Genomic DNA, 11,290 nt, shown 5'->3' on the forward strand with positions numbered 1-11,290 from the left:
CTGAAATTCAGGTAATCCATAACAAACATCTCCTGGCTTCTAGGAATTCTTATTACTTAACTGTTCATGGATATATGAGTTTAAGAGAAAAAATACGTACTATATATGAAATTGTCATCTTATCCATGTGTATGCTGGAGATCAAAACACCCTTGTCATTAGTACTTTTAATTTTCTTATTATGTTAAAAAATAAATATATTTTTTAATACTTATATTAAAAAAATAAATATAATTTAGAATATATTTACTATGTGTATTAAGGCATATGTCTGTGTGCCATGTATGCCTGGTATCTGCAGAAGCCAGAAGAGGGTATCAGGTCCTGTGGAGTTGGAGTAAGAGATGGTTATGCACCACCGTATGGGTACAGGGTATGACCAGCCAATTCTCTTAACTGCTAAGTCAAACTTCCAGTCACTTTGACATTCTTTCTTTGTTTTTTAGGAGGCACAAAATACTGACTGCAGCTTAATGCATGCTGTATGCTGAATAATGAGATACAATTGGTAACAAATGTGCATGGTTTTAATTATTACTCCTGTTGCTAGATTACAAAAGAATTTGCTAGCTTACTAACTTTTTCATAGAACCAACTCTTTTGTTGATACTATATACTGTTCTTCAAATATCTATTTCATTAACTTCTTGCCATCTGTGTTTATGACTGGCTATTTATTTATTTGATATTTACAATATTTTATATTATGCATACTTACTGCTATGAACTTTCTTGTATCTCAGAGGTTCTGATAGGACATATTATTACTATAATTTGTCTCTATGAATTATTTTAGTTTCTGCTATGGTTTCTTGGATGACCCACTATTTATTCAGAAATATGTTTTTGTGATTTCTTTAGTTTCTCTTATTATTGACTTCAAGTATTACCAAATTATGGTCTAATAAAACACAAGAAATTATCTCAGTTTGTCTGTGTGTGTTTCTTAAAACTTCAATTGGATTCTACGATGAATCATTTGGTAGAAAGTTTCACATGATCCTAAACCAGTAACCTATGCACTGCCTATCTACTGGGTGGAATAATATGGATACAGATCTCTTTTTTTTTTTTTAAGATTTATTTATTATTATTATAAATGAGTACACTGTAGCTGTCTTCGGATACACCAGAAGAGGGCATCAGATTTCATTATGGGTGGTTGTGAGCCACCATGTGGTTGCTGGGATTTGAACTCATGACCTTCGGAAGAGCAATTGGTGCTCTTACCTGCTGAGCCATCTCACCAGCCCCGATACAGATCTCTTAAATCCAGTTCATACACAGTATACTTTAGTGCTGCAATTGTGTGTAAGATAAAATTATTCTAACACAAAATACCTTAAAAACTTTGGCTGCAAGAGGATCCTTTTCTAGATCAATATCTAAAGGATCAATGTCAACTTCCATGAGATCTTGAAGTAGCTCAAGGTCAATTTCCTTTTCTTTTTCCAAAGAAGAGAGAGGAGGCGTACCTTCAGATGAGTAAAAAAGATTTCATTGGTACAGTATGTTACATGAAATTTAAATGAAACACTGCTTTATGTTATAAAACTAAACACTTCATTTGCATACAACACACTTTCTAATATTTAAATATTTATATTTAACAATTAATCAGCATGCAAACTTATCACTTGACAATGCTATAAAAACATCAATGCAATATCAAATGAGTTATTTCTTAAAGTGAGATAAATCTTACCATTTAAAATAGTCCTTAGCTTATCTAAAATGGATTAATATTTTGTTACACTTACTACATAATTGTCTTTAAAGTATTTTAACCATAATTACAGTAATCATGAAGAACTCAAGCTGAAGCCAAAGAGAATTAAATTTTAAGACTTATAAAATATTTACAGATGTGTCCAATTTTTTAAGTAGTTGTCTATAACCTGAAGTGATTACTTTTTCATCCTTTCTTTTCACTAAATACATATTTATATAATGTCCAGGTAACACAAGCCTTTACTAGTTTCTGTATATGTATATAAAAACCAATTTATCACTTCTTTGTACTTACTTAAGAAAGGGATATAGGGTAGAGATGCATGTTAATTAAGCAAACTATAACATGAGGAGCTAAAAGAGTGCACTGATGGCAAAGGCAGGTACACACGCTTCTTGGCAGCAAACATGAATTGTATGTAAACAGAGCCTTTTCAAATGAACAAGGAATCAGTTGAAAGAACTGGATTATGAGGGAACCTATGACTAAAACAAACAATTGAAAGTGACTGTAGGATGTTAAACATCCATGTGGGATGGGTGTGTGTGTGTGTGTTTGTTCAATACTAAAAAAACTTACATTTTTGAAAAGGATTGTCCAGTTTATAAAAAAGTCTGTACATGTAAATTTATAAATATAGATTTTTTAAAAGAAATATATAAAATATTTCAATATTTGGATATTAAAGAACAAGAGCTTTTCAAGTTTTGTCTTCAATATTTCAACATGTAAGTGATAGTTCATCCCATCTGCTCTTGAACTCTGGAATCCTCTGTAAGTCTAAGCTCTGGGCTTTCCTGTGAGAGAATTTCTAATTGGTATAACTGAAATGTGAAGGCCCACCCACTCCTGGCGGTACAATTCTCTGTACTGACATTCTAAACTGTATAAAAAGATAAAATGGGGGCTGGAGAGATGGCTCAGTGGTTAAGAGCACTGACTGCTCTTCCAGAGGTCCTAAGTTCAATTCCCAGCAATCACAGGAGGAGGCTTACAACCATCCATAATGAGATCTGACACCCTCTTATGGTGTGTCTGAAGACAGCAACAGTATACGTACATATAATAATAAATAAATCTTTAAAAAAAAAAAGAAAGAACGAACCAACGAATGAACAAACGAGCAAACAAGTTGCTCCTGTTCACAATCATCTGTAATGGGATCTGATTCCCTCTTCTGGTGTGTCTGAAGACAGCTACAGTACTCAAATACATGAAAATAATTAAAAAAAAAAAGATAAAGTGAGCTAGGCACGAGGATTCATCCATCTCTGCTTTCAGATTGTAGATGTGATTAGCTTAATGTGCTGTTGGTCACTATGACTTCCCCAAGTAATGAAATAAAACCTAAATTTATAAACTGTTTATTTTTGACATTTTGAGTGTTCTCTCTCTCTGTATTTTATATATATACATAGATATGTATGTGTGTGTATATATATACACACACATATATATATATATAAATACATACACACACACATATGCATAACATGTGTAAGCCTGGTGCCTACATAAGTAAGAAAAGGGTATAGATCCCTGCAATTTGTGGTTGTGAGCCACTACATGAGCTGACTCTTCTGCCCCAATTGTTTCCTAAGTGGCTAAGCTCTGGGTATTGTTTCATACCCAACAACAGAAAAGAAATTAAGATAATATATGAGAATACTTACAATGTTTTATAAAATAAAAGCAATATGTCAGTTACACTAAAATAAAATGCTTAGTATACTATGAAATGATAGCAAAAGATGTAAAAGAAAAAAGGTCCGATTTTAAAAGACTTAACAGAAAAACAAAAAACTCAATTTTATGTCATTAACATTCATCAACTAGAAACACATTTTCATTTCAAAGACTGAAGTGAGGGCTATTTTGAATCTAACTTTCTAAGTCACCTGCTATCTCATGTGTCAACGGTTCATCTATGGTCTCCAGCAGTTGAGCCGAGGACTGCTGCAGGGAGTCGTCGGAGTCACCAGCTGTAGCACCGACATCCTCGCTCACCGTGCCTTCTTCCATCGCTTCTGCAGCCACCGGAGCCAACAATTCTCCTGTGTTGGAGGAGATGATCCTAACCATTTTAATAATTTATATGTTTTGATTACCCATAGTTAATAGATGAAGAAGCTAACAGAGTGGTTTCCTAAGATTACAGAAGAACTAGTAACCAGCATACTTCTTACTAACAATCAAACAAGGTTTCCCTACCTGTATACTCTTGTCACCTAGCAACTTTTAAAAACCACTGTTCCTGCTGGGCGTTGGTGGCGCACGCCTTTAATCCCAGCACTTGGGAGTCAGAGGCAGGCGGATTTCTGAGTTCCAGGCCAGCCTGGGCTACAGAGTGAGTTCCAGGACAGCCAGGGCTACAGAGTGAGTTCCAGGACAGCCTGGGCTACACAGAGAAACCCTGTCTCAGAGAAAAAAAAAAACAAAGAAGAGAAAGATACATGGCTGCTACTACAACATTTATGCATTTAAAAATTCTTTTACATTTTCCTTTAGATATTACTTGAGTAATAACAAGCTAATTCTGATATATCATAAGAAAAATGAATCCTGACAAACCTGCTAGAATGTCCTGCAGCATACAGGTTAAAGAATACTGAGCCCAGGCACCTCCCCAAGAGATGTCTCCTCTATTGAAGTCAGTTCCAACCAGAAGCAACAACAGTCTTTCCAGCTGTGGCTCATTCACAATCTCACACAGATGAATAGTTGGCCTCGTTGCATTTGCAATGCGTGCAAGAACCTGAAACACATTATGAAATCATTTGCTTAAAATACCAGTTAAATTAAAAATTAATAATAATAAAACACTGACACAACAATTTAAGGCAAATGTTTAATCTTTCTATAAAGTATTAAAACAAAATACAATCAATGAAACCCTGCACATTAAATATTGTATTTAAATTTATTTATTTTCAAGACAGGTTTCTCTGTTTAATTCTAGCTGTCCTGGAACTAACTCTGTAGACAAGGCTGGCCTGCTTCTGCCATGTTGACTCTTGAGATTAAAGGAGTGAGACACCAGGTCAAGATTTTGTGACTGGTTTTAAATTTGGGTGAATATTTACAAATAAACAATGAATGTGTTGCAGGAAAACAATCATGGCATTCAAAGTCATTCAGTAATCTCATTTATGTTTATATACTTCCTATGTGAATTGATAGAAGATTAAAGATAGGTAGACCCAAATTATCTACATTTACATACCTCAAGGTTTAACAAAATAAAAAAATTGCATCTGATTTTTTCCAGAAACTAAGTAAAAAGTATTTTTAAAAACTTTTCAGGGCATAATAAGACAAGGAAAAGTGAACACAAAAAAGAAAAACCAAACAGGCTCCTTTTATTAGTTATGTCAGTCAAAAACTGTATTGAAGATTACTTACCTTGCAGACAAACAATAAGAGGTCTGCATGGCATGTGAAATCCATGGAGAGGAGAAACAGGACAAGCTTTTGCACTACTGAGATACAACGGTCATGGGACAGAGTAAATGGAAGAGGTTCTATCTCAGGGCTCTCTTTTGTTGTTGTAACTTCAGTGTCTAAATTAGAACGAGACCATTCTGCTGTCCGACGCAAGCGAATCAAATCCTTAAAATGCTGTATACAGAAATATACATGATTTAGAGCAATGTTTATTTAATGGAAACTTCTCAGTATACAACTCTGTAAGATGAAAATATCCAACATATAACTTCTAATGCACAAAATTTTCATATGTACCATAAGTTTCCAAGAAAAAATAGAGGATGGTGTTTTGTTTAAAACAAGTATCTCTTTTGACCACTCTATCTCTAAGAGACCTGAACTTCTGACCTTCCGGCCTTTATCTTGCAGATGCTGGTATTATAGGCATAAGCTTTCACACCTGGCTAAAGATTAAAAGCTGCCTATATTGGCTAGCATAAATTATCTCCATTTAAAGTATATGATATACAACAGAATTACATACAGGCCATAAAATAGATAAAATCTAAAATTTAAAATAAATCTTACCAAAACATTAATTCAAATTATTTCAAAATCTAGAAAAGTATATTTACAGAAATATGGAATAATGAATACAAATTTAATGGGTGTTTACTGTTTTCTCTATTTTGAGACAATAGTCTTGCTTCTTATAATCCACTTGCCTCAAGCTACTTAATATTGATATTATAGGCAAACACTACCATGAGTAAGAAAATCAATTATATTTAAAAATCATTGGAACTTAATTCAAATGTGGCAAAGATAGTTTTTGAGTCATATGCACAACTCAATACAAAGAAGTTTTGGGCTGGTGAGATAGTTCAGTGGGTAAGAGTACCAACTGCTCTTCCTGAGTTCAAATCCCAGCAACCAAATGGTGGCTCACAACCACCTGTAATGAGATCTTACACCCTCTTCTGGTGGGTCTAAAGGCAGCTACAATGTACTTATTTATAATGATAAATAAAATCTTTTAAAAAAAAAGTTTCAATGACAAATCTAAACCTTTGCATTACATATCTAGAGAAAAAAATGACAAGTATTTAGTTATTGCTTTTCTTTAAAAAGGATAAGGAGATCATATTTATAAGGCTTTTTATTATACAATGAAAATAACAGACAGAAGCATCAATATCAAATGACCAATACACAGTAATTACTTGATCTCTAATTTACTGACTCAGAATCCACTCTGAATGTTTTGTACTAGGCAGTAAAGTCCACACTACATTTCCTTCAATAAAGCTGAATGCTCTGATTTTGAAGATTGATAAGAACAATAAGATATCTAGGTGCCCAATCATTATTAAAAACCTAAGATTGTGCTGGGCAGTGGTGGTGCATGCCTTTGATCCCAGCACTTGGGAGGCAGAGGCAGGCGGATTTCTGAGTTTGAGGCCAGCCTGGTCTACAGAGTGAGCTCCAGGACAGCCAGGGCTATACAGAGAAACCCTGTCTCAAAAAAACAAAACAAAACAAAACAAAAAAACAAAAAAAAAAAACCTATAATTGAATTGCCAGGGGTAGATCTTACCTTGGAGGTCGCCTGCTTCAGTTTTGCTTGCTCTACTAGCAGTTTATATGATGAGCCTTTGTTACTCTGTATTTTTTCTTTTTCCATCTGTTCCACCAAAGCCTTCTGTTTTGCCTTTAGTAGGTTAAGTTGCTTAAAATACAAATAAACAACTTAATCTTTAAAATACCAATGTTAAGAACAAAATCGTAAATTACTATACTTCTCGCAGAATTCATACTTCAAATAAATAATCTGAATAACAAGTTAAATTATTACGGCTAGAAAAGTAGCTCAGCAGTTTGCTGGTTTTGCATAGGACCTGGGTTCGGTTCCCAGCACCCACACAGCAGCTGGCATGGATGTGTAACTCCGGGGCCAGGAGACCTGACACCTCTTCTGCCTTCCTCAACTACCAGGTGCTCATTATTCAGGCAAAACACACACATACATAAAAAGTAAAAATAAGTAAAATCTACCAAGCAAAGTACTATGGCAAAGTAGTATATTTGCCATAGTTAAGCCCAAGAATACCACTCTGAAGAAGCTAGACATAAAGTGAAACACTCTGTAGACCTCACTGCCAACATTTTACTTAATCACTACACACAATAAACTACACAAATCTAAAGGAAACAAAGACAACACTACTCAAAACTAAGAATCTGAACACTCTTGGAGCCCTTGCACAGACATGCTATTCCAACTCAGGAACCATGGGAGGCCTCTTTGAGGAAATGATAATGTCCTAACATCAGAAAAATGTCTATTTATCCAAGTAAAAGACTAAAAATACATATTCAGAAATTTAAAAAAAAAAAACAAAAACCGGAATATTTACTTTGCTCATCCAAATAGCCTGGATGAGGAAATGATTACAGGTTGTTCCACAAACTTAAATTCAATACTATCTAATATTTAAGAAATTAAAATCTAAAAGTTAGAGGGGCAGATGACAAGTAACTTCATCTAAAGGTCATTTCGAGGCCATAAGAATTTAAGAATAAGTGTTATTGGGTTTATTAAAAAAAAAAAAAAAAAACACAAAAAAAAAACAAAAAACACACAGGATAAACAGGAGCATGGAAGGAAAGCCAGAACAAGGCAAACAAAATCAATAAACTTTTTAAACAAGGAGAACAATTCTTTAACAATAGGAACAGAAAACTAAGAAGTGTAAAGAATATCAAAATTAAGTGAAGTAGGTATGTTTGCCATTTTACAAATACGGTCACCAAAGTAGTAAACCAACAACCTAGGCAGCTTGCCAAATGCCTGTCTAAAGTCAACAGATGAAACCAAAGGACATATTCAAAACTAAAACAAAGTTACAAACCATTACCTGCTTATGATGAACAAGCTGCTTTCTGATTTTTCTGGAATATAATCTATCGAGGCTACTGCCTCCCTTGGAGGATCTATTTAAGCTCTGAGTATGCAGATTATTGTTAATAAAACTCCACTGGTTGCCTGGAAAGAAAAGTTTTTATTAATAATTCTTTTAAATATGACTTCGGAGTAATTTCCATACAACAAAAACAAAAAACACAATATGTCAACCAAGACAAAGTACTTTAAAGACAGCTCTCTGAAGGTTATAAACAAATGACTGACAACAGAGTTCTGTATCCAATCTCTTCTTGAGCATTCCAGACACTTTGTCACAATGCTTAAGGTTCATTTTGAACTGAGCAGTAGTGGCCCACACCTTTAGTCTCAGTTATTTGGAGGCAGAGGCAGGAAGATCTGAGTTCCAGGCCAGCCTAGTCTACAAAGAGTTTTATGACAGCCAAGGCTGTCCTAGCTCAAAACAAAACAAAAACCTATTTTTTTAATTTGGTTAGTTTTTCAGAGGTTAACTTCTTGATTTCTTTATATATTCTGGATATTAGCCCTCTATTAAATATAAAGTTAGTGATGGCTTTTTCCCAATCTGTATAGGTTGCCGATTTGTCCTATTAACAGTGTCTTTTCACCGGGCAGTGGTGGCGCATGCCTTTAATCCCAGCACTTGGAAGGCAGAGGCAGGTGGATTTCTGAGTTTAAGGTCAGCCTGGTCTACAGACTGAGTCCTAGGGTAGCCAGGGATACATAGAGAACCCCTGTCTCGAAAAACAAAACAAAAACAAACAAACAAACAAACAAACAAAACCAGTGTCTTTTTGTCTTACAGAAGCTTTTCAGTTTCATGAGGTCCCATTTATCAATTCTTGATCTTAGAGCCTGAGCCATTGGTGTTCTGTTGAGGAAATTGCCCCCCTGTGCCAATGAGTTTGAGGATATTTCCCACTTTCTAGTCTATCAGATTCACTGTATCTGGTTTTATGTGGAAGTCCTTGATTCACTTGGACTTGAATCTTGCACAATGTGATAAATATGGATCTATTTTCATTCTTTTACATATAGACAGCCAATTAGAGAAGCACCATTTATTGAAGAGGAAGGGTAAAGGGGAACAGGATCAGGTATGGGGGCAAGGGGGTGGGGGAAAGAAAGGAGAGAAATCCAGGGGGCTACGAGAATGAATGGAAATATGTAGCCTCAGGAAATGGGGAGGTTGGGGGGACCCTCTAGAAAGTACTAGAGACCTGGGGGGTGAGAGACTCCCAGGACTCAATGGTGGTAATCTTAGTCAAACTGCCCAACACTGGGGCAAAGGAACTCAAAGATAGATCTCAAGTAGATAGACAAGGCCTCAAGTAGAGAGACAAGGTTACCAACCAGGTCAAAATTTTCTGACTCAGGATTGTTCCTGTCTAAAAGAACTGCAGGGGGAAAAAAACGGCGAAGACTGAAGGAAAAGTGGTTCAGTGACCTGCCCAACTTAGGACCTGTCTCATGGGGGGGTTGGGAGAGCAAGGACACCAAGGCCCGACACTATTACTGATGCTATGATGTACTTACAGACAGGAGGCTGTCCTCTGAGAGGTCCAACTAGCAGCTGACTGAGACAGATGCAGATACTTACACTCAACCAGTAGACTGAAGTTGGGGAGCCCTATGGCTGAATTAGGGGAAGGATTGAAGTAGCTGAAGGGGAGGGCAATCCCAGAGAAAGACCAGCAGTCTCAACTAACCCACACTCCAGGGAGCTCCCAGAGACTAAGCCATCAACCAGGCAGGATATGTGGGCTGGTCCAAGGCCCCCCAGCAGGAAAAGATATGCCTAATTCTCAAGAGACTTGAAGCTCCAGAAAAGGAGGATACGGGGTGCCGGGGAGGGGGGAATTTGTTGGATTGTAAATTAATTAATTAAAAACAAAATCAACACAACCAAAACCACAAAATAATTCATTTTGAACAACATAACTTTGATGTGTTCTACACAAGAAATAATAATAGCAAAATAACAATACTACTAATAAAAAGGCACTATACAACAAAGACAATAATAACATTAAAAAGGTCTTATACAAGCACCAAAAAAAGGCTATTCAGATTAATGACTGCCAAAATGGGTTTAATAGTTCAAAAGGCAGGCTGCACATCATTTATGCTTGTGTTTTAGAACACATCCACACTATTGTGCATGGTTCTTTCCCTTAGTCTGGGCGAAAACCACTCTTTATTGACCTTTTTCATTGTTATTTTATGATAGGGTCTCACTAAGTATACAGCTCTAGCTGAACGTTACAGAGAATGTAATGTTTCTGTTGCCCAATAGCTAGAATTAAACATATACCCCTCCATACAGAAACCTTCTTCTGACTGATTTATTCATAATTTTAAAATGTTTTCCTATTTCTTTCTTCTTTTTGGGGGGTGGGGAGGGGTTTGAGACAGGGTTTTCTCTGTATAGCCCTGGCTGTCCTGGAACTCACTCTGTAGACCAGGCTGGCCTCGAACTCAGAAATCCGCCTGTCTGCCTCTGCCTCCCAAGTGCTGGGATTAAAGGCATTCACCACCACCGCCTGGCTATGTTTTCCTATTTCTGACACTCAATTTAATCATCTTACTTCCAAGTCATCAAACACTGAAAATGTCTTCCCATCATTCCTCCTTGAAAATATCAAACAATAAAAATAAAATTTAACTCTTCCAATACAATTTATTCTATACAACTTAAAACTGTAATTATAGTTAACTCAATGCTAATGTTTATCCTTTTATCCTGTAACTTAGGAAATGAATTGATGCACACACTTTTTTTCTATCAACATAAGATAAATTCCCCACATCTGTGAGTACGCTTTCATCTTCCCAAAACTAATAGTATGTCAAAGTACAGAAATGTATGGATTCTATTTGCTGCATTGACACATTAGGTTCAATTGCCTCAGAACTTCTATTAAAACCATCAGTAATTACAATGAATCCAAAAATACACTTAATATGTCTGATTTCCCTTCACTTGTAAACTTTTGTGCTCCAAGCCTACTAAAAACAATAATGTTACGAATTTCCAACTCGAAAAATAAAGGACAATTGTTGCTAAAGAAAACAACTGAACTAAACTCATGGCTCCAGCTGCATATGTAGCAGAGGAAGGTCTAGTTGGTCATCAATGGGAGGAGAGGCCCTTGGTCCTGTGAAGGTTTATGCCCCAGTGTAGGGGA

At 35.9% G+C, this 11,290-nt stretch overlaps 1 protein-coding gene across 13 annotated transcripts in view; it reads right to left on the bottom strand.

The window, feature by feature from the left end:
- Nucleotides 1-11,290, bottom strand: part of Birc6 (baculoviral IAP repeat containing 6) — a 185,621-nt gene that overhangs the window by 80,080 nt on the left and 94,251 nt on the right. For 11 of the 13 annotated variants that reach the window (XR_004114160.1, XM_031355887.1, XM_031355886.1 and 8 more), the window contains 6 exons: nt 8,077-8,204; nt 6,756-6,887; nt 5,135-5,350; nt 4,304-4,487; nt 3,631-3,786; nt 1,342-1,475 (listed from right to left, as the gene is read on the bottom strand). Coding sequence is in view for 12 of the 13 variants with exons in the window: in XM_031355887.1 (XP_031211747.1) it covers nt 1,342-1,475; nt 3,631-3,786; nt 4,304-4,487; nt 5,135-5,350; nt 6,756-6,887; nt 8,077-8,204 (950 nt within the window). In the remaining variant the exon portion in view is untranslated. The remainder of the gene's footprint in view (nt 1-1,341; nt 1,476-3,630; nt 3,787-4,303; nt 4,488-5,134; nt 5,351-6,755; nt 6,888-8,076; nt 8,205-11,290) is intronic. The other 2 variants (XM_031355885.1, XM_031355882.1) reach the window with 1 other exon arrangement.

Source organism: Mastomys coucha, unplaced genomic scaffold (genome assembly GCF_008632895.1).
Source record: "Mastomys coucha isolate ucsf_1 unplaced genomic scaffold, UCSF_Mcou_1 pScaffold6, whole genome shotgun sequence".
Lineage (NCBI taxonomy): Eukaryota > Metazoa > Chordata > Mammalia > Rodentia > Muridae > Mastomys > Mastomys coucha.